Genomic DNA, 27,495 nt, shown 5'->3' with positions numbered 1-27,495 from the left:
AGTAAAGCCATTGATGCCTCCCTGGGCCAAATCCACCCATCAGGGATCTCTCCTGTGTCCCAGCAGCAGACACGACTTACAATCTCCACTGTGTATAATCACTGTCTGGGAGGAGCTCCCAGGACACGTGTCTTTGCATTAACCGGGTGATGGATGTCAGAGAACAGCAGCTGGGTGCCTGGTCTGTGGGTTCCCAGATGTTGGATAAATGGGAGGTGCGTTCTCAGGGGAAACACACTGTTTATGCATTTTTATATAGAAACCATGATTTTTTCTTCTCTCAGATGACCTAGGGGATCAAGAAAACAAGCCTGTAAACAACTATAATGTCCGCATTTCTCCTGAATACATGCATTATTTCTTAATTCTGAGAGGAGACTTGACAGCATTGCCTTTCTCCTAAGAAATTCTTCAACTCCAGCCTGAAACCACATGGTGATCACATTCTTTGGTTTCGTTCAGGTGCAGAGATCTTGAGTCAAGCAAATTTGGTCCTTTCCACACACTAAGCCTCACCTTCCTCAGAGAAGGAGCAGAGATTGATCCAACTGTGTCTGAGGTGGGAGCTGTTTCTCCATGCCTTGGAGCTTGCAGGGACCCCCAAGTGCAGCTTTATTGAGTCAGGTGTGTCTCCATGTGGGGGACCTCTGCTGCCAGTGATGGCTGCTCAGTTCTAAATGTGGGTTCAGAATTAGGACACTTAGGTTATCACGCCTCAAATATTACCATCATTGTAGACAGAAATAATAATACAAGGCCAATTGTTGTCTCTTATTTCTTATTACTATTGGAGTATAAGTTTGAAGAGACAAATTGTTACCATATATTTGAATAAATGTCAGAACCTCTTGAATTGCTCTTGAATCCTTGCAAACTGGATAGAAGCAGATTCTTATTTTTTTTCTATACTAGTGTATTTTGGGATGTCAACATTTTGTCCAGAACCTGTGAGTACAAATAACTGTGTGTTTCAGAAATGATTGTGAGATTCAGTCATTTCTATCAAGTTGAAAAACCAGTTCACTTGATCTTAGATACATGGATGGAAGCCCAAGGTAGAGGCTTGTCATTGTTTCTGTGCCTGCTGCCTTGGGAGTGTCTGCATTTCTTATGCTGTGTCCTGGGTCTACACCCCAATGGCTCCCCTACTCCATGGCACCCGTCTGTGCCTGTGCATGCCCCTGCCCGTGCCCTCCATGAAATATCTGCTTTGGCTCAGGAAGAACTCCCCTGCCTTTTTTTCCTCCTGCCCCTGGTCCACATTCTTCTCCACCCACAGGCTCTCAGCCGCGCCTCCCATCCACACTGACCCTACATGGGGTCATTCCTTGTCCACCACTTCCTCTCTCTTTTCTTCTGAGCCTTGCCTTTTACTCCAAGAGCCTGCTTCCATCTCAGCAGGACTTGTGTACAGGAAATGGTTTATGAAGCAGGTTTGGGTTGTGCAAACCCTGAACGTTCCTGAAAAAGTGCTTTCTCAAGCCAGGCCCATATTCAGCTCCTGGGAGATGATATCTGACTTTCTGGCAAACTCCTCCTGGTCGTGTTATTAAAGCACTTGCTTAAGGTAAGGTTCACATCTGTAAAACTACACATGAATTAACATACTTAACTCATTGAGTTTGGAGTCAGTGTACATCTGCAAAGTTGTCCCCACCATCAAGGTCATAACCATAGCAATCACTTCCAGAACATTCCTCTTATCTCTCTTAATATTATGATTATTTTATTAGTTAAAATGTATTTTTGTTTGTGTCTGTGTATCTGTGTGTGTAGCCTGGGTGCACACTATACTAGCTGATTCCATAATGACTTATGGTGAATGCCTGTTATTGCTCAAGGGGCCGGCATCTGAGCACTGGAGGTCAGTCGTGCAGGTGCCACACACATCTGTGATGGGCCCCAGCATTCAGGTGAGCTTCCCTGGTGGACAACGCTTCACATGTGGTGTAATTCATCACTGCGGGGGAAAATGGGGACAAGAGACTCCTCAGGGAAAGAACATCTGGGAGTTTGTGCCTGGATTCTCAGGACCTTCTCCCTGGTGCCTTTGCTCATTTTAATTCATATTCATTTGCTATAATAAAGCTGCACCCATGAGAATAACAGCTTGTTTTGAGTCCTTTATTTCTATTGATTATGGGGCCTGAGGATGACCCTGGGACACTCAACACAATTACATCAGAGGTGCAGAATGCTAGAAAGTTCCTGACTTGTGACACATGGCTAGAGGATAGTTTATAACATCAAAGGATGAGAAAGTGTAGGATAAAAGACATTCAATGCCTGGATGTCTATAGAATCACATGGCGTGAGATGGCGTGTGCGCTCCAATAAGCAGCAGGAAGTGAAAGTGATCCATGGAATTTAGAAATGACAGACACAGCTTCCTAAGAGTTGTTCCCTGAATAAGGAAAAGTAAAAATAATGAACAATCCGAATATGCAATTCATATCTGTGATAGCTAAAAATAAAAGTAAAGAGATACACATCCAGCCCTGCACTGTGCTCTGTGAGCTGAGGCTGCTACACTCCCATTCACCACCAAAGGGGACAGTTGTCCAGAAACAACACACAAGAGCCACACAGAAGGTAGCCCAGGGGTTGGGCTGGTGGGGAGAATCCACTAGACAACTAGAACAAGGAGGACAGTATGGAAAGTGGCATCATTTTGTGATATGATTGATATCATTAATTGATATCATCGGATTGTGAACAAAGTTAGCCAATGGACTGTGAGAATGACTGACATAGCAGTGTCTCTGGCTTCCTGTGCTGCAGATGAGAGAAGAATGTTTGGGAGGATGCTGGACCCACAGCTCACAACAGACACATGACAGATGGCTGTCTCTGATCCCAACCTCAAGTAGGATGTTCCTGATGAGACAGCTTTCCTGGTGCACTGGATCCCAGATCCTGTATAGCTTTAGAACCTGTGTAGTTTGTGTTGCTTTGGCTTTTCCTTTGGATCTTTTAGGTGCTAATGAAATGAGAGTGGTTCACAAGAAAATGGGGCAAAGGGGATAGTTAAGGGCCTCCTCCAAGCAATGTGGATGTCATAAAATAAAAATTAAAGAATGAAAGAAACAAGAAGGTGCTGGGGTTGACACAAAGGACTTAAAGCAGCACTACCAGGAGTCGGGTGCAGCAACGGGGATCCCTTCAGGTCCATCAGCAATTCAGAGACCTAAACAACTATATTCCTATTCATGTTGAATTGGCAGAGTGTGAAATCTAGAGACAAAACTGCCAGGAAAAAATGTGTGATTTTGCATGGGTGAAGGTCTGGCAAGTTAATCAACTTGAGGACTGTAGAAGGCCTGAAGTGGTCCTGCCCTTGCTTGGTGCCCAGGCCATAGTCCAACTCATGTGAAATTGCCAGGGAATAGAGAGTAGTTTTCTTGGTAGTTACTGTTATCAGATATACATGCATTTGAATTTTCTCTTCATGGCCTTTCCTGGCTCTATTTCTCATTTTTTAACATACCTAGTTTCATTTAGATTTGTCACCTTCACAGGGTCACAGAGAAGGGTGGAAGAAGGGAGACCCTGGGATGGGTCTCGAAGAAACATGGAAAATTGTGGAGAGGGACAATAGCAGGGTGTAAGGAATTACTGAGACCTTATTCTGCCCCTCCCAGGAGGCTCAGGCCAGTCTTTTTCTGCATTTGAGGTTCTGGGTTATAAATCCTGTAGACTCTTCCCTTCAGGGCAGGGTGACAACTATGCAAATCCAAGTGGGGGCCTCCCCACTTAAACCCAGGGCTCCCCTCCACAGTCAGCCTCCCTCACCGTCCAGCTGGGCATCTCATTGCTTCATTTTCTGTCCTCCACCACGATGGGGTCAACTGCCATCCTCGCCCTCCTCCTGGCTGTTCTCCAAGGTCAGTTCTGCCCAGGGGTTGAGGTCACAGAAAAGAATGGTGAGAAAGGAGCCCCAATTCAAATTTTGTATCTCCCCCACAGGAGTCTCTGCCGAGGTGCAGCTGGTGCAGTCTGGAGCAGAGGTGAAAAGGCCCGGGGAGTCTCTGAGGATCTCCTGTAAGACTTCTGGATACAGCTTTACCAGCTACTGGATCAGCTGGGTGCGCCAGATGCCCAGGAAAGGCCTGGAGTGGATGGGGATGATTGATCCTAGTGATTCTGATACCAGATACAGCCCGTCCTTCCAAGGCCAGGTCACCATCTCAGCCGACAAGTCCATCAGCACCGCCTACCTGCAGTGGAGCAGCCTGAAGGCCTCGGACACCGCCACGTATTACTGTGCGAGACACACAGTGAGAGAAACCAGCACTGAGCCCATCTAAAACCCTCTGACAACGCAGGTGCAGAATGAGCTGCCAGAGACTCCCTCCCCAGGGACCTCTCTATTCATCCGGGGAGGAAACACTGGCTGTGTGTGTCCCCAGGAGCCAGAGCCAGAGAACAACATAGGAGGGTTCCCAGCCCCTAACACAACTGGATAGGGGACTTGACCATGGGAGGTGGATTCTCTGAGGGGGCTCTTGTGTGTTCTACAAGGTTGTTCATGGTGAATATTACATGGTTAACATCAAAAGCCTGCCTAACAGGCACCTCTTCAATATGACAGTCTTTTAATTAGTAAAAGTTTTACACAGTTCATCCTTGCTTGCTTGCTTTCCTCCCACCTATCCACTCTCACTCCCTCTTTTATTTTCTATTTCATTTTCCAAAATCATTTAATCCCTTTTTGAACTATTCATAGATTCTCTTTGGTTGGTTGTTGTTTTCCTTTCTTTTTTTTTTTTTTTTTTGAGACGGAGTCTCGCTCTGTCACCCAGGCTGGAGTGCAGTGGCCGGATCTCAGCTCACTGCAAGCTCCGCCTCCCGGGTTCACGCCATTCTCCTGCCTCAGCCTCCCGAGTAGCTGGGACTACAGGCGCCTGCCACCTCGCCCGGCTAAGTTTTTTTTGTATTTTTTAGTAGAGGCGGGGTTTCACTGTGTTAGCCAGGATAGTCTCGATCTCCTGACCTCGTGATCCGCCCGTCTCGGCCTCCCAAAGTGCTGGGATTACATGTTTGAGCCACCGTGCCCGGCCTGTTTTCTTTTCAATATGTACTGAATAATTCATCTTTGTGCCAATTCATAAGTATTTTTGTATAATAAAGACTTCTTTCATAAAAATTGGATAAATTAAAATAAATAGATAAATTTTTAAAAACATACCACCTATCAAAACTGAACCATTTAGAAATAAAAAATCTGGGCTTGGCATGGCTGTTCATTCCTGTAATCCCAGCACTTTGAGAGGCCATGGCCAGTGGATCACCTGAGATCAAGGGTTTGACATCAGTCTGGCAAACATGGTGAAACCTCGTCTCCACTAAAAAAACCAAAAATTAGCTGGACATGGTGGTGCTTGCCTGTAGTTCCGAATACTCAGGAGCCTGAGACCAGAGAATGGATTGAACTGGGAGGCAGAGGTCGCAGTAAGTTGAAATCAAGTCACTGCACTCCAGACTGGGCAATAGAGTGAGACTCCATCTCGAAAAAAAAAAATCTGAACAGACCAATGAGTAAAGAGATTGAGTCAGTGATTTTTCAAACATCTGAAATCAAAGTCAAGAACTTCATGGCTTCACTACTGAATTTTATCAAACATTAAAAAAACCCTAGAATCTCTATTCAAATTTCCAACAAAATAAAGAGGAAAAAATATATCCAAGCTTATTTTGGAAGTCCCTATTTCCAAAGCAAGGAAAAGACACTACAATAAATAAAACTACAGGCTAATATCCCTGATTATCATAGTTTCAAAAACTCTCAAGGGTGATGACAAGCAAAATTCAACAGCACATTAACAATAGAATTCACCATGGTCAGGTACAGTTTATCTCTAGGATGCAATGAAGTTTCAACCTGCAGAAATAAATGTGATATATCAAATGAAAATATTGAAGGACTAAAACCATATGTACCATATGTCCATGTCAACAGATGCAGAAAAAGCCTCTGTCGAAATCCACTACACTCTCATTTCAAAAAATCTGAACAACTTATGCATAAAAGATATATACCTCAACATCATAGAGAACACATATCACAAGCCCACATCTAACATTACACTCAGTGATGAAAATTTCATTTTCCTCTAAGACTAGAAACTAGACAAGCTGCTCCCTATCACCAATATTATTAAACACAGCACTGGGCGATCTAGACAAAATAGGCAAGAAGACAAAAATAGAAGTCATCCACATAGTAATGAATACATTTAAAATATATTTTTACATATTATATGCTCTTATTTATAAAAGCCTTAAAGACTCCACCAAAAAAGATTGAAACTAATGAAGAAATTCAATAAAGTTACAGAATCCAAAACCAAACTTATATTCCAAGATGGCAGGTTAGAGGCACTGCGAGCTAATGTCCTTCCACTTGGAAGGACAAACTAATGTGGAGAGATGAACATGGTGGACTTATTTTCAAGAAGCAATGCAGGAACTGAACAGAAACACTGAAATAATCTGCAGACTTTCTGAAAAAGCAGGAGGCTGCAGCGTATGCTGTGAGTCAGGTGAAGGGCTGGGAATACCCAGCATTTGAGGGAGAATAGCCAAAAATTTCAGGCAGTGGTCACAGGTTGAAAGTAGCTCTCAACAATGGTGTGTAATATAACCTAGGGTAGGGATGAACTACCTTGGCCAGGGCCTGGGCAGGGAAGTGTTAAAAGTGGGCTGCAAGGTCAGGAGCCATGGGTGCAGGAGCTGGTTCCCGGCTTTGCAGCAGACAGGAAGGGGCATGGCATGAAACCCATGGCTGCAGTCTCCACGGGGACAGTTATGACTCCTGCTATTTGCAGGTATTGATCACAGGCTGACTGGAACTCATCTCACTGCTGCCAGTGGAACAACATGGGAGTGGCTCCGCCTCATCAAGGATGTGGAAACTGTGTGGGGGCTACCACCACCTGCCATTCCCCACCCCCTGCCCAAACTTCTATGCAGCAGATGCAGGCGTGCTCTCCTCTGGAACATCATCCCAGTGGCCTGAGAGACACCCGTGTTCCCCACACCCACAGCAGCTGCTGCTTGTCCTGCACACAGAGACTTAGAGCAGAAACCCACCTGGCCCAGCCCTCACCTTGCTTTGTGCAGCCACCTGCCCTGGCAGCTTAACACAAAGGATGGCATCTTTTGGAAGCTACATGGCCACACCCACTGCCTGAGAATCCATAGTAGCCCCCGTTCCTGGGCAACATAAGGTGTGTAAAAATCCCACCGCTAATAATGCAGCTGGTGCTCTTTTGCAAGCACCACCTCTTAGCTGGAGGCCAACCAACCGTCCATTACAGTATCTCCTGGTAGACTAACAGTGCATCCCGGAAGGAGAAAATGACTGTGCGATCTCAGTTATCACCATGACCTGCACCACTCTGGATGACCAGGAGGTCCTGAGTCTCTCCATGTGACCAGTTCATTACTACCATAACCAGCATTCAAGAAAGCCCGCACAAGAAGGCCATCAATATCCAAGGAATTTCACAGAGTCTCCATCACTCTCCTGCCTGCCACTCCCATCAGACCTGGTTCTGCTGCTCACTGGTGAAAAATGTGAGGACAGTTCGCATCCCCGGATCACTTACAGACATTTGCCAACAGCAGCCTGAATTGTGTCAACTTTGCTGGGCAGCTAGAACTAGGGAAGAAACAACACTCACAGTACTATGGATCCCAGGTTCTCCTCCTCTTAGGGGAAGGGAGTGCACCACATCGAGGGAACACCCATGGGACAAGAGAATCTGGATGGCCGGCCTTGAACACCAGATCCCTCCACTGGTGGGAAACTTCTAGCAGAAGTACAGTTGCAGCGCTGGGCTCAGCTGGGAAAGTCTTCAGTTCTGTCTCAACAGTCAGACAGTCCTATTGCTTATGAAGAATCTTGAAGAAGACAAGTCTTTCCCCCTAGTACACCACTGTAGGCACACTTGGGGCCTCCCCCACAAGACCTCAGCATGGGGGCAACTGTAGACAGCCTTTCTGGAATATATCATAGTGATTGCATCCCCCAGAAAGAGCACTTTCTAGGTTCAGGCTTGCACGAGACACAGAGTCACAATTCCTCTCTTATTTGGCACATCAACATTTGTACAAATGAAAAAACATGCCTGTCTTATCTGAATAGCTGGAATACTGGGACAGCAGTGTGTCTGAGAGGTGGACAAATTTCCTACTGACCTGACAAGAGAGCTGAGGTGGCTCCAAATCTTCCCCCTGATAAGACCTCAGTGTGACTCACTAAAAACTCTTCCAGCCAACTCTGTAAAGGCTGGGACTTAATTTTCTCACATGCTTTAGCCACAACTGGTTTCTACCCAGGGACAAGTGCCCCGCTGATCTGAAGCCTGAACCATCAGACAAGTAAATAAATCACTGGGGGAAAATAAAATAAATATGTGCATTCCACAGAGGAATGAGACATGGATTAAGAGACCTTTCCCATTCTAACCCCATAGAAGATAGTGAACTTGCTCACACACTAAGCAGATTTCTACTACAACCAACACACAGGAAAGCCATCATGCAAAGACTCTGTATAACCATGGAATTCTGACAGAGTCTTCACCCCTCTAAGCACCGGAAACCAAATCAGATTCTAATTAAATATAAGCATTAAAGTCTAATTCTTACAGGAAAAAATACATTTAAAAACAAACACCAGAAACAGTCAAATCAAAGATAAATTCAATAACAATTAGAAAACCTACCAAAATGAGAGAAAATGAGAAAAATAACTCGGGTAATATGAGCAAACAGGGGGCTGTGACAGTGCAAAAAGATCACACTACCTCTCCAGCAATAACCCTTAACCAAAATGTAGTCTTTAAAATACTAGAAAAGAAAATCTGAATGTTGATTAATAAGCTACTCAAGAAGATAACAGAAAAAAGGTGAAAATCATCATAAATTTATAAAATAGTTCAGAATATAAATACACATTTTTATAGAGAGATATCTTTCCTAAAGATAAACCAATCAGAACTTTTGAAAATTAAAAAAAATGCAGGGAATTGGAAAGGGAATTACAAACTGCCATGGAACGTTTGGAAAATAGACTAGAAAAAAGTAGAAGAAACAACAATAGACTAGAAACAGTACAAAATAAAAGTAGAAGTAAAATATTCAGGGGAAAAAAGGAAACAGTAGAAGAAAAAACAGAATCCAAAAGTCGGAAGACTAGACTATTTTTGAAATAACCCAATCAGACAAAAATAAATTTAAAAAGAGTCAAAAGAAGTGAACAAAGTGTTCAGGAAATATGGGATTATGTAAAATGAATAAACTTAAGAATAATTGGTGTTCCCGAAGAAGAAAAAAAATAATAAGTTTGGAAAACTTCTTTAAAGGAATAATTGAAAACTACTTCTCTGGCCTGACTAAAGACCTAGATATCCAAATCCAAAAAGTTCAAGGAACTCCCGGGAAATTCATTGCAAAAATACCTTCACCAAGCATACAGTCATCAGGCTACCTAAAGTCTACATGAAGGAAATAAAGCATGTATTTATACTAAGAGCAGTAAAACAAAACAAAACAAAACAAAGAAACCCATCAGATTAATGGAAGACTTCTAAGCAGAAACTTCACAAGCCAGACAGATTAAGGTTCCATCTATAAACTCCTTAAACAAAACCACTTTCAACCAAGAATTTTTTTATCCCTACAAACTGTTTCATAAACAAAAAATAAATAAAGTCATTTTCAGAAAAACAAATGCTGAGGGAATTCATCACTACCAAACCAGCACTACAAGAAATGCTAAAAGAAGTTCTAAAACTTGAAACAAAAGGCCAATATGGACAAAAATGGAACCTTTTAAAAATTAAAAACTCACAAGGCCTATAAAACAATAACACAATATCAAAGAATAAACAAAACTAGGTAACAACATGACAAAGAGAATAGTAACTCATATCTAAATATTCACGTTGAATGTAAATGGTAAAACAAAGCAATGGCATGATAGATAAAAAATCACAATGTAAAATCTGATGTCTTTAAGAGACTCACCTAACACACAAAGATTTATGTAAACTCAAGACAAAAGCATGTAAAAAGGAATTTCACAAAAATAGAAACCAAGAGGGAGCAGGACTGGCTATTCTGATATCAGACAAAATGGAATTCAAAGCAAAAACAATTAAAAAAGACATAGATGATCACTATACAATGATAAAAGGATAAATTCAACAAAAAATTACAATTATACATTTATATGCAGCAAACACTGGAGGAACTAGATTCATAAAACAAGTACTGCTAGACCTAAAAAACTGAGAGAGTTAGCAAAACAATCATAGTGGGAGACTTTAATACAATAACGACAGCACTAAACAGATCTTTGAGACAGAAAGTCAACTGATAAACAATGCACTTAAATGACTCACTGGAACAAATGGCTGCAGCAGATATTTACAGAACATTCTATCCAAGATCTGTGGAACATACATTCTTCTAATCAGCACATGCAACATTCTCTAAGGTACAGCATATACTAGGCCACAAAAGAAGTCTCAATAAAATTTTAAAACAATGAAATCATATCAAGTATCTTCGTAGACCACAGCAGAATAAAACTAAAAATCAACTCGCTAAAGAACTGTCGAATATGAACAAATACACAGAAATTAAGAAATCTACTTCTGAGTCTCTACTAAAAATATAAAAATATTAGCTGGACATGGTGGTGGGCACCTGTAGTCCCTGCTACTCTGGAGGCTGAGGCAGGAGAATGGCATGAACCCAGGAGGCGGAGTTTGCAGTGAGCCGAGATCACGCCACTGCACTCCAGCCTGGGTGCAGAGTGAGACTCCGTCTCAAAAAAAAAAAAAAAAAAAAAAGTCATCTGCTTCTGAATACTATCTGGGTTTACAATGATATAATATCAAGATGAAAATTTAAAATTTATCTTAATTAAATGATAACAATGAGACAAGTTATTGAAACCTCAAAAATAAGGCGAAAGCAGTGACAAGAGGGAAGTTTATAGTGCCAACTGCCTACATCAAAAAGTCTGAAATAGCACATATTGACAACCTAATGTCACACCTCAAGAAACTGGAGAAATAAGAACTAAACCAAGACCCAGAAGAAAAGAAATAACAAAGATCAGAGCAGAACTAAATGAAATTCAAACAAAAAAAAAATACAGAAAAAAATCAATGAAACACAAAGCTGGTTATTTGAAAAAATAAACAAATTCATGGGTCATTATCTAGATTAACCAAGTTAAGAAGAGCAAAGATCCAAATAAGCTCAATTAGAAATAAACCGAGACATTACAATCTATACCACTGATATAAAAAATAATTTGAGACTACTAAGTACACCTTCATGTGCACAATGTAGAAGACTTAGAGGAAATGGAAAAATTTCTAGAAACATACAACTCTCCTAGATTAAATAAAAAAGAAACAGTTACTTTGAATAGACAAAAAACAGTGAGATTGAATCAGTAATTCAAGAATTGCCAACAATAACAACAATGAAATAGGGCTGGGTGAATTCACAGCTGAATTCTATCAAAAATTTAAAGAAGAATTGCTACCAATTTTGCTGCAACTATTTTTTTAAATTTAGATAAAAAATAATCCTCCCTAAATTATTCTATGAAGCTAGTATAACCAAGATACCAAAACCAGGGAAACACACACACACACACACTCTATAGATGAATTTCTCTGATAAATATAGATGCAAAAATACACAAGAAGTAATAGCTAACTGAGTTCAACAGCACATCAAAAAGATAATTCCTCATGATCAAGCAGGTTTCATCTCAGAATTGCAGGGATTATTTGAACATACACAAGTTAATAAATGTAATACATCACATAAACAGCATTACAAACAAAAACCTTATGATTGTCTCAATAGATGCAGAAAAAGCAACAAAATTCAACATTTTTTAATAATAAAAACTGTAAATAAATGAAACATGGAAGAAACCTGCCTCAAACTAATACAATTTACATATGAAAAACCCATAGCCAACATCATGCTGAATGCGAAAAAGTTAAAAGCATTTCCCCCTGAGAACACAAACAATACAAGAATGCCAATGTTCACCAATTCTGTTCAACAAAGTTCTGGAGCCGGGCGCGGTGGCTCAAGCCTGTAATCCCAGCACTTTGGGAGGCTGAGACGGGCGGATCACAAGGTCAGGAGATCGAGACTATCCTGGCTAACACGGTGAAACCCCGTCTCTACTAAAAAATACAAAAAACTAGCCGGGCGAGGTGGCGGGCGCCTGTGGTCCCAGCTACTCCGGAGGCTGAGGCAGGAGAATGGCGTAAACCCGGGAGGCGGAGCTTGCAGTGAGCTGAGATCCGGCCACTGCACTCCAGCCTGGGCGACAGAGCCAGACTCAGTCTCAAAAAAAAAAAAACAAACAAACAAAGTTCTGGAAGTTCTAGCCAGAGCAGTTAGTCAGGAGAAAAAAAAATAAGGGTATCCAAATTTAAAAAGAGAACGTCAAACTATCACTGTTTACAGATCAAGTGATTATATACCTAGAAAATCCCAGATGCCTCCAAAATACTATTAGGTTTAGTAAATGAATCCAGTTAAGTCTCACGTTACAAAATAAATGTATACAAGTTAGTAGCACCACTGTACATCAACAACAACAAAGCTGAGAATGAAATCAAGAACTCCATCCCTTTTACAGAAGCTGCAAAAAAGATAGTATATTTACCAATATACTAACAGAAAGGGTAAAAGATCTCTACAAGGAGAACTACAAAACATTGCTGAAAGAAATCATAGATGACACAAACAAATGGAAATGTATCCCCTGATGATGGAATGGAAAAATCAGTATTGTGAAAATGACCATACTGCCCAAAGCTATCTACAGAATCAATGCAATTCTTATGAAAATACCCACATTATTTTCTACAGAATTAAAAAATAATAAAGCTAAAATTTATATGAAACCAAAAAAAGCCCAAATAGCCAAATAAATACTAGTAAGATAATAAAAATTGGAGCCATACATTACTGAACTTCAAATTATACCACAAGGGTGTAGTTACCAAAACAACATGGTACTGATATAATGTAGGCTCATAGACCATTGCAACAAAATAAAGAACCCAGAAATAAAGCCACATATGTAAAGCCAACTGATGTTTTGCAAAATGTACCAAAATATAAATTGGAAAACAGACATCAAATTTAATAAATGGCACAAGGAAACCTAGCAAGCCACATGTAAAAGAATAAAACTGGATTTCTATCTGTCACCATATAAAAGATCAACTCAAGATGAATCAGATACTTAAATATAAGACAATAAATTCAAAAATTCTAGAAAACAATATTGGAAAAACACTTTTAGACATCAGGGTAGGCAAAGAATTTATAACTAAAACCCCAAAAGCAAATGCAACAAAAACAAAAATAAATGTATGGAACCTAGTCAAACAAAAGTGTTTCTGCACAGCAGAAATAATAGTCAACAGAGTAAAAAGACAACTCACAGAATGGGAGAAATTATGTACAACCTTCACATCTGAAAAAAGATTAGTAACCAGAATCTACAAAATATTAAAACAGGTCACTAAGAAACAAATAATCTCATTTAAAAGTGGACAAGGGACATAAATAGATAGGTCTCAGAAGAAGATATACAAATGGCCAACAAGCATACGAAAAACTGTGTAACATCACTAATTATCAGGAAAATACAAACTAAAACCACAATCAAGTAACACCTAATCCTGCAAGAATAGCTATCACAAAAAGTCAAAAAACAAAAGGGAATGCTTATACACTACTGGTGAAAATGTAATTTGTTATAACCACTATGGAATATACTATTGAGATTTCTTGAAAAGCCAAAAAGTAGATCTACTATTTTTTTTTCTTTTTTGAGATGGAGTCTCACTCAGTCCCCCAGGCTGGAGTGCAGTGGCACAATCTTGTCTCACTGCAACCTCCACCTCCCATATTCAAGCGATTCTCCCGCCTCAGCTTCCAGAGTAGCTGGGATTACAGGCACCCACCATCATGCTAGGCTAATTTTTTTTTGAATTTTTGTAGAGATGGGGTTTCACCATGTTGGCCAGGCTGGTCTTGAACTCCTGACCTCAGCTGACCCTCCCGCCTCGGCCTCCCAAAGTGCCTGTGCCCGACCAGATCTACTGTTTTATCCAGCAATCTCACTACTGGATATCTACCCAAAGGAAATAAAGTCATTATATGAAAAAGACATGTATATGTATGTTTATAGCAGTAGAATTCAAAACTGAAAAGATGTGAAATCAATTTAAGTGCCTATTGACTAATGAGTTCCTAAAGAAAATATGACATCACCTGTAATCCCAGCACTTTGGGAGGCCAAGGAGGGCGGATCACGATGTCAGGAGATCGAAACCATCCTGGCCAACATGGTGAAACCCTGTCTCTAATAAAAATAGAAAAAAAATTAGCCAGGCCTGTTGGCATGCACCTGGAGTCCCAGCTATGCAGGAGGCTGAGGCAGGAGAATCACTTGAACCCAGGAGGTGGAGGCTGCAGTGAACCGAGTTCATGCTACTGCACTCCAGCCTGGGCAACAGAGTAAGACTCTGTCTCAAAAAAAAAAAAAAAGAAAAAGAAAAAGAAAAAGAAAATGTGACATATATCCGTTATGGAATACTACTAACCCATTAAAGGGAATGACATAATGTCTTTTGCAGCAACTTGGATGAAGCTGGAGGCAATTATTATAAGTAAAATTACACGAGAGTAGAAAAGTAAAAACTGTGTTTTCTCACTTATAAGTGGGAGCTGGGCTATGAACTTGCAAAGGCATGCGGAGTGATATAAGGGACTTTAGAGACTCAGAAGGGAAAGAATAGGAGGGAGACTAGAGAGAAAATAAATACACTTTAGGTAGAGTGTACACTATTCAGGTGGTGAGTGTACTAAAATCTCACAATTTAATGCTATGTAATTCCTCCAAAAATATTTACCCCAAAAGCTCTTGAAATTAAACAAAAATCAACCTACAAATATAAGTATCTTCTGTATACACTATGAAATAATTATTCAAAATTAAAATCAAGAAAATCTAAATACAACAGCTTAAAATTCATAAAATTTACTGAAATAAATTTAACAAGGATACAAAATATCTGCACATTGAAAATTATAATATTGATTAAAATGGAAGAAAACAGAAATAAATGGAAGGCTATCTTGTGTTCTTGTGTTGGTGGAACTTATATTGTTAACATGTCCACCCTAACCTAAGCATTTACAGATTCAATGCAATCCCATTCAAAATTTCAAAGACATGCATTTACATAAATTGGGGAGGAAAAAAAAAAGCTATCTAATTTCAATGGCTGGGGTGATTGACCCGGACTCTCAAGTTGAAATCAGACGACTACTCCACAATGGAAGTCAGAAAGGGTATGTCTGGATTACAGGAGATTTCTTAGGGCATCTGTTTGTATTACTTTGCCATGGGATTAAAGTCAAAGGGAAACCACAACAACCTAATTCAGGCAGGAATGCAAATGGCCCAGAATCTTCAGGAATAAAAGCTTGGGTCACTCAATCTGGTTAACAAACCCTGACCAGCCAAGATACTTGCTGAAGGCCAAACAAACAAACAAACAACAACAACAAAAAAACAGAATGAGTAGTAGAAGAAGGTAGTTATCCATACTAGGACCATGCGACCAGAAGTTAGGACTATAATTGTAATGAGTATTTCCTCCTTATCTTGTTAAGAATATATTTCTACATGTATATAACTGTACTAAGAAAATATCTTCATTGTGCCAGACTCAGTGGCTTACACCTGTAATCCCAGCACATTGGGAGGCCAAGGTGGGTGGATCACCTGAGGTCTGGAGGTCGAGACCAGCTTGAACCCGGGAGGTGGAAGACAAATACAAAGATTAGCCATGCGTGGTGGTAGGCGCCTGTAATCCCAGCTTCTTGGGAAGCTGAGACGAGAGAATATCTTGAACCCTGAACCCTGGAGGCGGAGGTTGCAGTGAGCCAAGATCGCGCCACTGCACTCTAGCCTGGGCGACAGACTGAGACTCCGTCTCAAAAACAAACAAGCAAACAAACAAAAATATATTCATTGTTTTCATTGAATTTGGGTTTTCTTTTTATCATATATCATAAGATGTATTGACTTAATATCAGCATTTAAATGAAAGAGGAGAAAGAGGTGTAAATGTGCCCTTCACATGCTCATATAATGGCCCATGGACAGTTCATTCCCTGTCCATAAAGCGAATGTCAACTGATGTCTGTGCCCTTCCTCAGTGTCCACAACATAGGTTCTGTGCTAATCTGGGCTTCTCTTTTTATCATTCCCAGAGATAGGTGAGACGTGGACTTCATCCACAGAGACCCTATCATTCCCAGAGATAGGGTCTCTGTGGATCAAGTCCAGCTGTGGCTGCTTCTCAGCTTGTTCGCTCTGTGTTTGTAAGAGTCCTACATGAAGTTCACTGGTGGAATCTGGAAGATAAATGGTACAGCCCAACAATTCTCAGATACTTTTTTACAAAGCCTCTGAATTTACCTTCATTGACTCTATCATGAACTCAATCCAGCAGGCTTCAGGACAGGGGTTGGTGTGGGGGGCAACAGTGAGTCAAGTGCAATTTGTTAGCGGTACCCTCCATCAATACAAAGAAGAATCATAATCTTCAGGGACACCCTTATCAGCACAGTCTCCCTCGAAATGACCAACCTGAGAGCCGAGAACAAGGTCATATGCTACTGTGAGAGACACAGTTAGGGGACATCAGCGTGGTGAGTCCAGACACAAACCTCCCTGCAGGGAGACAGGAGGGGACTGCCAGGTAGACACGCTCAGAACCGCCAGGGGGCGATGGAGAAACACAGGATTGCTCAGGAACCAGCAGGGGGCTCTCAGAACAACCAGGAGGCACTCAGAACACCAGCGGTTGCTCAGGAACCGCCAGGAGATGCTCAGAACCAGCAGGGGGAGCTCAGGAACCACTGGGAGGTGCTCAGGAATAACCACGAGTCGCTCAGGAATGACGAGAGGGCGCTAAGAACCGTCAGGGACATTCAGAACTGTCAGGTGGTGCTCAGGACACCAGGGGATGTTCACGACCCCACGGGGTGCTTAGATCCACCAGGGGGCGCTCAGGACACGAGGGGGAGCTCAGAACCACCAGGAGGCGATCAGAACAACAGAGGGCGTTCAGGACACCAGGATTTTGTTAGGAGGCAGCTCCTCATCAGGTCCCTGGGGAGGGTGGGTTTCTTTATTTAGGCCTTGTGATTCCTGACCTGGTGAAGCAAAAATCTTCCAGGATCTTTATTTATTTCTTCTTTAGAATCTATGGTTTCTCTCACCTACAAAACCTTAAGTTAGAACCGAAGTTCAACTAAACATTTAATTCTTAATATTGTTATAATAATACTATAATATCTCAGTACAACTTTCAAATGAAGAAATTGTATATGCTACTTCAAACTATTTCCACAAACAGATTTTTGTTTCTGTGCTGTGTCAGCCACATTATTGTAAAGGTTTTCTAACAATAACTCAGCATATGCGTGGTGTTGAGTTTCTTTCTCTTTCATCTGCTGATTGTGAAGATGAAACACCACTTTAAGGGCTCCTGTCTTCCACTTTGGTGGCTCCTGGTGTTCTACCCCTCAGTCTGTTTCTCCACCTTCGCTTCTTCTGTCCAAACTTTCATATTCCTCAATTTCCATTCAAGGAATCAGCAAGTCCATTTACTTTGCCTCATCCATGTCTGGTGAATCAGTTCACTTCCCTTCATGATCACTGAAGCCAATCAAGTATAGGCAGGCAACAGTTCTTAGAATATGTTCATCCAGACTCATTGCCCTCCTCAGCCCTTTCTAGGGTCCTGCAGACATCACCCCCACCCCAGCCCCTCCCTTCCCTAATTACCACAGAGTGGGCTCTGCAGCTCCTGCTGCTTTCTGTGTGCTCAACCCTGGGGCTCCCTAGGGCTTTGATGATGAAATCCACGTCTCTAAAGTATTTGCACACTCTCAGACCACCCTCTAGCAATCTGCTGTTGTGAATGAATCCTGAGCATCCTGGGCATCAGTTTCACATTGCTGAATGTTCTCTAACATTCAGGAGTATTAGCAAATAAACACCAGTGTGAAATTTGATGCAAAAAATATTTAAAGGAATACTTTCCAGTAGAAATATTTTAAAATGAGTTTTATGAAAATACAATAATACAATCAATAATATAAAATTTAATAGTAGTGTTTATTACTTATTCAATTTATAAATGACTGATATTCAAAAAGGATGCTGCTAACACAAATGAGAAATAAACCAACACAGAGTTCATAAGTAAATACCATTGTACATTTAAATAATATAATTTTCAAGAATGGCATTTATGTTAACTTTTACCAGAACATGCATTGAAATGTGTTTGTTTATTGACATTGGAATAGACAGAAATATATATAGAAGAACATTATTTTAGACTAAAATCTCAATTACTATAAACACAATACTTTCAATTCAATAATTAAAATATGCAAAATGTGTGTATTCTTTTTGTGTTTGAATATGCATTCATTTTTGGTTTTGCACATGTATGTATCATTGCTGAGCATGTGTGTTTTTTTGGTGTGTGTGTGTGTGACTATGAAGTAGAAAATACATCATTAACTTACAAAGTTATAATAATCAAAGTTTTGCCATGTTGAAAGATAATAGAGAACACACGAGTAAAAAATCATAGAGTACTTCCAACGCTTCAGACTTCTACAGGAGTCATATCAATAATGAACCTACTAGTTCAAGGTTTTTAAAAAGACACATGCAATAAGCTATGTCAAATTGAATTAATAGAATACTGCTATGCAGTTGAGAGAAACATCATACAATCAGGCTCACTACTGGCCACACAAATGCTTATGATAATATCTGTAATCAATCATATTGTAGAAAATAAAATAAGTATATAAATATCACTTCCATTACTGGAATTTAGTATTAGTATTAGATACTTCTAGTATTTTCCTGATACAAATAAACATTTGTCAATGTCTTAGACATTTCAAAATAATTTAAAAAAATAATTTGCCATAATGTTTGTAATAATATCATTTTCAATAACCTATTCCATAAATTCTTATGCTTTTTATTTTTATCATAGTACTTTTACAGTTTACACACTTTTGATTTGGAATAATTATAGATGAGCAGAACAATTTTAGAAGAAATACATACTGTGGTCCCTTCCATCTCCAAGTTTCTTCTAAGATTAACATTTACATAAACATGGACATTCTACTAACATTTATACCTATGCATTTATATTCACTAGACTCCAGACATTATTGGAGCTTCAACAATTTTCCAGTATTTTTCTCTTTTCTTTTCCTTTTTTTTTTTAAATATGAGGTTTGACTCCACACTTGCTTTTGTTTGTTTCTTTGTTCCAAGGTTCAACCCCAGTCACCACATTGAATTCAATCACTCTTTACCTCTAATCTTTCCTGGTTAATTGGAATCTGTATTCCTGCTGTTTTCCAGTTGAACATTTTATAAATGAAAATTAGCCAAGTAGGTTTATACTGCCATTTAGGTCACTTACATCTTTTTGTAATTTTTAACTGTCTGTTCTTTCAATCACAATTAGTATTGAATTTTACATTTACTATAAATACTAGTTTATGTTCTGAAACATTTGTTAGATCTTTTTGGATGTCTTTTAGAAAAGTAAACCCTTTATTCTGTGTAACATTTTTCTTCAGTAGTAACAGTATATTTCCTAATGAGTACTTTGTCTGAAATTAAAATAACTTCTTAATAATTCTTTTCATTCATATTTTCATGGAACATGTCATCCCACATTTAACTTTGTATTTGTGAAAATATAGAGTAATTTTCTTGTAAAAAGCTAAAAGTTAACTCTTTCCTTTTTAAAGAAACTATGACAAATTATCATTTTAAACTTGTATCTCGTCTTTTCGGTTATGATTATTATTATTATTTTGAGATGGAGTCTCGCTCTTGTTGCCCAGGCTGGAGCGCAATGGTGAGATCTCGGCTTACTGCAACCTCAGCCTCCTGGGTTCAAGCGATTCTCGTGTCTCAGCCTCCCAAGTAGCTGAGATTACAGGCATGTGCCACCACACCCAGCTAATTTTGTATTTTTAGTAAAGACAGGGTTTCACCATGGTCTCGAAGCCCCGACCTCAGGTGATCCCCCTGCCTCAGCCTCCCAAAGTGCTGGGATTACAGGTGTGAGCCACTGTGTCCAGCCTGTTAGTTATTGTTTCAATTTGGCATTTTATTGTAAAGTTTATCCTTTTTATTAACTTACTTATGACTTAATTTATTTTTATTAATATTTTGTTGGCTACCACAAGGTTTACGATAATAATTTCATATCATCAGATTCTAACTCAGATAATATATTTGTATGTAGTAGAGATATTAAAACTGTGTACTTTTAATTCCTCTTTCTAATTTCTTGTTCTTTCCTCTGTTGCTTTTTTATATGCAATAGGATATAATATGTCAATTTTTATTACTGCTTCACATAGTTATATGTTAGAATAATCACAAATATTAAACATAAATTTCTACTTTATGTTTTCCATTTTTGACCATTTATGTTTTTTTGGATAGATTGATGCTTAGATTCTATAGTGTGGCTGCTTGCCTGGAAAATTGACCCAAACATCTCCTGAATGATGATTGTGCTAGCTATGCATTTTCTCATTGTCTATATGTCTGACAGAATATTTGTCTTTGAATTTAAATGAAAAAAAATTTTTTTTGAGATGGAGTCTCACTCTATTGCCCAGGCTGGAGTGCAATGGCTCGATCTTGGCTCACTGCAACATCCACCTGCCAGGTTCAAGTGATTTTCCTGTCGCAGCTTCCTGAGTATCTGGGATTACAGGCACGCACCACCACGACTGGCTAATTTTTGTATTTTTAGTAGAGGTGGGGTTTTACCATGTTTGGCCAGGATGGTCTCGGACTCCTGACCTCGTGATCTGTTGGGAGCAAGCCCCCAAAATCTGGCCATAAACTGACCCCAAAACTGACCATAAATAAAATCTCTGCAGCACTATAACATGTTCTTAATGGCCCTAACGCCCAAGCTGGAAGGTTGTGGGTTTACGGGAATGAGGGCAAGGAACCCCTGGCCTACTCAGGGCGGAAAAGCGCTTAAAGGCATTCTTAAGCCACAAACAATTAGCATGAGCGATCTGAGTCTTAAGGGCATGTTCCTGCTGCAATTAATTCAGCGCATCACTTCGTTTCCCATAAGGGATACTTTTAGTTAATTTAATATCTATGGAAACAACGCTAATAACTGGTTTGATGTTAATAAATATGTGGGTAAATCTCTGTTCGGGGCTCTCAGCTCTGAAGGCTGTGAGACCCCTGATTTCCCACTTCACACCTCTATATTTCTGTGTGTGTGTCTTTAATTCCTCTAATGCTGCTGGCTTAGGGTCTCCCTGACCGAGCTGGTCTGGGCAGTGATCTGCCAGCCTCAGCCTCCCGAAGTGCTGGTATTACTGGCGTGAGCTACCCTGCCTGGCTTTGTATTTTTTTGGAACTCCACGAACGCCCACAGGGCACAGCTTTGGTTGATTTTCCCTGCAGGTAGGAAAGGGGGATCCAGATATTTGACAGTGACTGCTGCTCATTTCCCCTAATAAACACCGCAGGACAGAAGAGGAGGAGTTCTGTAGATTTTCCCCAATTCTGTAGAAAGAGCATGCAAACACTAGGAGCTTCACACTCTAGAAAGATTAGCACCATCGTCCTCAAACAACTCATTGAAGATTTTCAAGGTAGTCTTTTTTTTATCTTAAATGCCATTCAGTAGCTCCTACCCCATGTGAAGGAGTATGTGGGTCCTGGTTCTCTCTGTAGGCCCCGAGCTCCTTAGATGTCAGGAGGGTTTTTTGTTTGTTTTTTCCCCGTGATATCAATTCTGATATAATACGTTTTTCTTTTTATCTTTATCTGTAGTTGTCCAGGATTAGGTAAAAATAATATTATGCTTATATGATTTTTACATTCCCTCACTGAGAAGCTGCTTTCTATATAAAAGACGGAAACTGAGAGTATAGTTCAAAAATCCACATCAGGTGAATAGTTGAATAACTTGAGATGTGTTCACATACTGGAATACAACTCAGCGTTAAAATCCAGGCATGTCTGATCCACATAGAAGCATTGCTACGTCCTCAAATAATTATAGTCAGTGCAAAAACTAAATAATTAAGTATACATGTCATAGTTTCATTTGTGTAAATTGTACAACCATTCAAAAATAACATGAGGAAGATTTTACTTTGAGAATAGGGTGGTGGGCACAGTGTAGTGGAGAGAGAAAACCACAGAGGAGTGCGAGGAAAATCCAGCAGTTACTTCAATTGTTAACAACTTCTTGAAGTGTTTGTTGAATAATTGCAAATCGAGTTTGACATTTTCCACATGGAATGCTCTAAACTTGAATTAATTACTTACCGATTATAATTAAATAAAGCAGCAAAAATGAAGAAATGAATATATTAGTAGAGAAGGAAAAATAAGGAGAGGGATGTAGAAATTTAAGCGATCACAGAGTCCTGAAAATACACGTGCATGAACCCTGATACTCTCTATATATTTCACATAAATTCCAGAATACAGAAAATTACACAAAGTTGCTATGACAGGTGGGGAATCCTGCAAACCTCACCAGGCATGTCCCTTGCTGCTCTGGAGCGGTCTCGGTGGAGCAGTCTCCTCTGGAGTTGTCTCAGTGGAGCAGTCTCCTCCAGTGTTAGGACAGCGGTGCAGATAGTGGGCAAACTCGGTATGTGTGATCTTGGACACATTGCACAACCTTTCTGCTCTGTATGTAACTTATCGTCTGTAAAATATAACATTGATACTGACAGTACATATATATTCATATATGCATATAAATATGTATATATGTACATATAGTTTAGAGATGCATAAAAAATGAAATAAAATGATCAATGATAAATGCTTATTAAGGCACTATCAGGCAATATAAAATTATATTTTCCTGAATGATGTGATTGCTTTAATCTCCCCCCAAGACACTGTCATCTGATCTGGGCAATGTCCCTTTCTCAGACATCCCACCCCAGAGCTTGCTATATAGTAGGAGACATTCAAATAGGTCCCTCCCTCTGCTGATATGAAACAGCCCAGCCCTGACCCTGCAGCTCTGAAAAGGAAGCCCCAGCCCTGGGATGCCCAGGTGTTTCTATTTAATGATAGAGACGGAATTCAAACAACTTACAATGGAATCCGGGCTGAGCTGGGTTTTCCTTGCTGCTATTTTAAAAGGCAATTCATGAAGAACTAGAGATATTGAGTGTGAGTGGATATGAGTGAGAGAAACAGTGGTTGCATCTGGCAATTTCTGACCAGGATGTCTCTGTGTTTGCAGGTGTCCAGGGTGAGGTGCAGCTGGTGGAGTCTGAGGGAAATTTCGTGCAGCCTGGAGGGTCCCTGAAACTCTCCTGTGCAGTCTCTGGATTCACCTTTAGCAGCTATGATTTGGACTGGATTCGCCATGCTCCAGGAAAGGGGCTGGAGTGGGTCTCTGGTATTAGCATGCTGGTAGCACATATTACGCAAACTCTGTAAAAGGCCGATTCGCCATCTCCAGAGACAATGCCAAAAACACACTATATCTTCAAATGAACAGTCTGATAGCTGAGGACACAGCCATTTATTACTGTGTGAGTGAAGCACAGTGAGGGGAAGTCAGTGTGAGCCCAGACACAAACCTCCCTGCAGGAACGCTGGGGGGAAATCAGCTGTAGGCGGCGCTCAGGGCCCACTGATCAGAGTCAACCCCAGAGGCAGGTGCGGATAGAGACTGACTTCCTGTCAGGATGTGGGGCTTCATCTTCTTCTGACAGTTTCTCTAGTGAACCTAAGTTTAGAATTATGTGCTTCTTCATGTCATCTTTACATATTTTTAAAAATATCATTTTAATATGAAGACCTATTCTCACATGCACCAAATGCAGATTGACGCTTACAGAGATGAAAAGGCCTCAACCATGACCACCAAGATCAGAGTCCTGAGGAAACTCAGCGGTGCCTGGTGAGTCTTCTCCAATCAGACCCAGGACAGAAACCTCAGGGAGATTCCCTGACGAAGTCTTTATGAATTTTGATCACAGCCAACAGAGTCTGGGCCAGGGTCAATGTCTTTCAGAACTCACAGTTTGCACACCTGATCCTTTTCTTGACACTAAAGCCAATCAGCATGAGCACTGACCTGGTGCTCCTTTTGCTCGCAGTCCATGTTCTTTCTTTGTAGTCTTTGTTCTCCCTTTTTGATTTGCTTTTCCTGCTTCCTGAAAAAGAAACAGATGGTCTCCGTGGTCTACATTCCAAGGATCAAGGGATTTTCTTGGAGCTCAGTGGGGCTTAGGCTTGCTCCTGCAGCCAGGTGGGAGAGGTTGATGGGATTTCCTTCTCTCCCCATTTTCTCAGGAACCCCCTCTGTGTTGTGTGTAGAATCATCTGAGAATGCAATTGGCCATCAATAGTGAAGGGGACAAACTTATTTGATCAAAATGGGTTGTGGATGTGGAATTAACTCTGTTCTATGCACATTGTCAGAGTCATCTTCAGAAGCAGTGTTAGAAAGAGCTTGTGAAATAATATCAGAATCTAAATGGAGCCACTTGTGTTAAAACCCCAATGAATGAAACTGGGGAAGGCCATGAAGGAGGGTTCTAACACACATATTCCTGATAACAGGAACACTCATAAATAGACTCTGCACAGCCACAACCTTGCACAAAGGCCACCACAACCTTAAAAGAATTACTTCTCCAAGTGTATCTGCCCAGCAACTGCTTTTTCAACCTTACACTGATGTCACCCTTGTTATTGATTCTTCTAGCCCAGGATAGTTATCTCGAAACAACTTGTGTAAACCTTCTCATCTTTTCTTAATTCTTTATCTTCCTATACCAACCTGAATGCACCCATATATATTTCAATCACAATGCACATCCTAGAATAAATATTATTATATTTTAGAGTCTCTTTCTGTCCATTATTCAGGGTTGACAAGCTACAGGTGGACATGCCACACTTCTGTGAGATGTAGAGGATGACAGCTTTTGGAGGTGGCTGGGAATATCCAATGTCCAGAAGATCATCCATCAGTAAGTGCAGGCTGCAAGTTCCAGAAAGAGGTGAAGCTGCTGAATCACCATGGAATTTTATTTTCCCCAGTTCTGCTCTGACGGAATCAGGCCCACCCATTTTTATCAATGACAGTATACCTAACATAGAGTCAGCTGATGACAGTTTTTGTTTTGTTTTGTTTTGTTTTTGAGATGGAGTCTCACTCTTTTGCCAAGGCTGGAGTGCAGTGGCACGATCTCAACTCACTGCCACTTCTGCCTCCTGGTTTCGAGCAATTCTCCTGCCTCAGCCTCTGGAGTAACTGAGTTTACAGGCATGTACTACCATGCCCAGCTAATTTTTGTATTTTTAGTAGAGACAGGGTTTCACCATGTTGGCCAGGTTGGTCTCCAACCACTGATCTCAGGTGATCCGCCTGCCTGGGCCTCCCAAAGTGCTAGGATTACAGGTGTGAGCCACCATTCCTGGCCGATGACAGTTTTAATAACATCTATTAAGTAAATTCACCAACACCACCTATATTAGTGCTGGATTGAATAACTACAAAATCTATCCTAACCAGATGTACCATAAAACTTACAATAACCCACAGAAAACAATATGTAACATGAGATCTATGTTCCTATTTTTTCTAAGGTGAAATGCTGACAACTTTACTATCAGGCAATTATGATTTTGCTAATGAGTTGTAGAAGTTGCATGTATATTTGGGATTTTAACACTTTTTCAGATGCGTGACTGCAATTAATATTCTCCCATTCTGTAGGTTGTAATTTTTTCCACTTTGCAGAATGTTTTTGTTTTGATGGAGTTCCACTTGTTCAATTCTGCTTTTGTTGTCTATGTCTTTAATGTGAAATATAGGAAATCATTGCTAATATTATTTTTGGTGGGGGAAATTTTACAGATTCCACTGGCTTCCTAATAATTATTTTGTGGATGTTCTATATATTATTGAGGGTGAGGTGTTGAAATCTCTTTTTTATTGTTTTCAATTTATCCCTTCATATCTCTTAAAGTTGGTTAATGCAGTTATATTTCTATTTAATGTAGTTATATTTCTCTTCTATTTCTATTTTTACAAATATGTAAAATAGAAATAAAATAATATTTGCTTAGCATTTTTAAAGGGAAAATCACATAATAATAAATTATATTTTCCCAAATGCTGCCATCACCACTAAACTCCTCCAGGAGTCTCACATCTGCTCTGGGCTCTGTCTGTCCTTTGGAGTCACACCTCAGTGTTTGCTGCAGAGGAGGAGACATGAAAATAGGGCTCTCCCTCTCCTGATGAAAGTCATCCCAGCCCTGATCCTACAGCTCTGGGAGAAGAGCCCCATTCCAGAATTACCAGGAGTTTTGATTTGATGATCATCTCTGAATGCACGGGGCTCACCACAGAATTAGAGCTGAGCTGGGTTTTTCTTGTTGCAATTTTAAAAGGCAAATAATGGAGAACTAGGGGTATTGAGTGTGAGTGGATATGAGTGAAAAAACAGTGATAATGTGTGGCAGTTTCTTACCAAAATGTCCCTATGTTTGTAGGTGTCTAGTGTGAGGTGCAGGTGGTGGAGTCTGCAGGAGAGGCAAGAGGCAGAAAAGTGCACAGGAGGCTGGGTGAGGCTGTAAACACTGTCAGCCCACTATGCCAATCTCATACCTAGTGCTGGAGAAGGGTGGGAGTCTGATGGAGCTTCCTAACAACCTGTGGTTCAAGCTAAGTCCATTAAGGCCATTGGTTCTTCCCATTGCATAGTTGCCCATCAGGAATCTGCTATGTGCACAGTCATTTTGTGGGAGGAGCTCGAGCCTTTGTCTCTTTGTCAAAAACTGGGTGAAGGTGTCGGAGAGCTGTCCTGCGTGCCTGGTACAGTTGCTCCGTGATGTTGGAGGTATGGGAGGTCCATTGTCAGGGTGGAAAAACCATTTATGGATATGTGCATGAGAAAACTTGATTGTACTTGGTTCTCTTAGATGACATGGAGAAGCAAGCACGCTGCCTGCAAACAATTGTAATTTCCTACTTTACCCAAGTTCATGGTTTCTTGTAAACTTTGGTTTCTGCCTAAGTACGAAGATACTGATTAGAGTGAGTTTGGTTATTTCCACACACTAACCTTCACCTCCTCCAGGTAAAGAGTACATAGTCCTTACTCTAAGTCTGAGGGAGGAGAGGGTCCTGTACAACTAAGGGCCTGCAGAGACCCCCATGTGCAGCTTTGCAGAGTCAGATGTTTCCTCATGTAAAGAGACCTCCACTGCCAATGATTGCTGCTCAAGTCTAATGTTGGATTCAGTATTAGGAC

General features: G+C 40.5%; 2 gene segments (V, D, J or C); both read left to right on the top strand.

Moving 5' to 3' along the window:
- LOC112628818 overlaps positions 1–27,495 on the top strand; it is a 1,133,279-nt gene that overhangs the window by 702,902 nt on the left and 402,882 nt on the right.
- LOC112628836 lies at positions 3,809–6,104 on the top strand. The segment is given in 3 exon segments: positions 3,809–3,884; positions 3,967–4,277; positions 6,093–6,104. Coding segments are annotated over 3 exon segments (360 nt in total).

The sequence above is a fragment of the Theropithecus gelada genome, chromosome 7b (assembly GCF_003255815.1).
Source record: "Theropithecus gelada isolate Dixy chromosome 7b, Tgel_1.0, whole genome shotgun sequence".
Classification (NCBI taxonomy): Eukaryota; Metazoa; Chordata; class Mammalia; order Primates; family Cercopithecidae; genus Theropithecus; species Theropithecus gelada.
The sequence above is the reverse complement of the archived record's forward strand: the minus strand, read 5'-3'. Positions and strand labels throughout refer to the sequence as shown.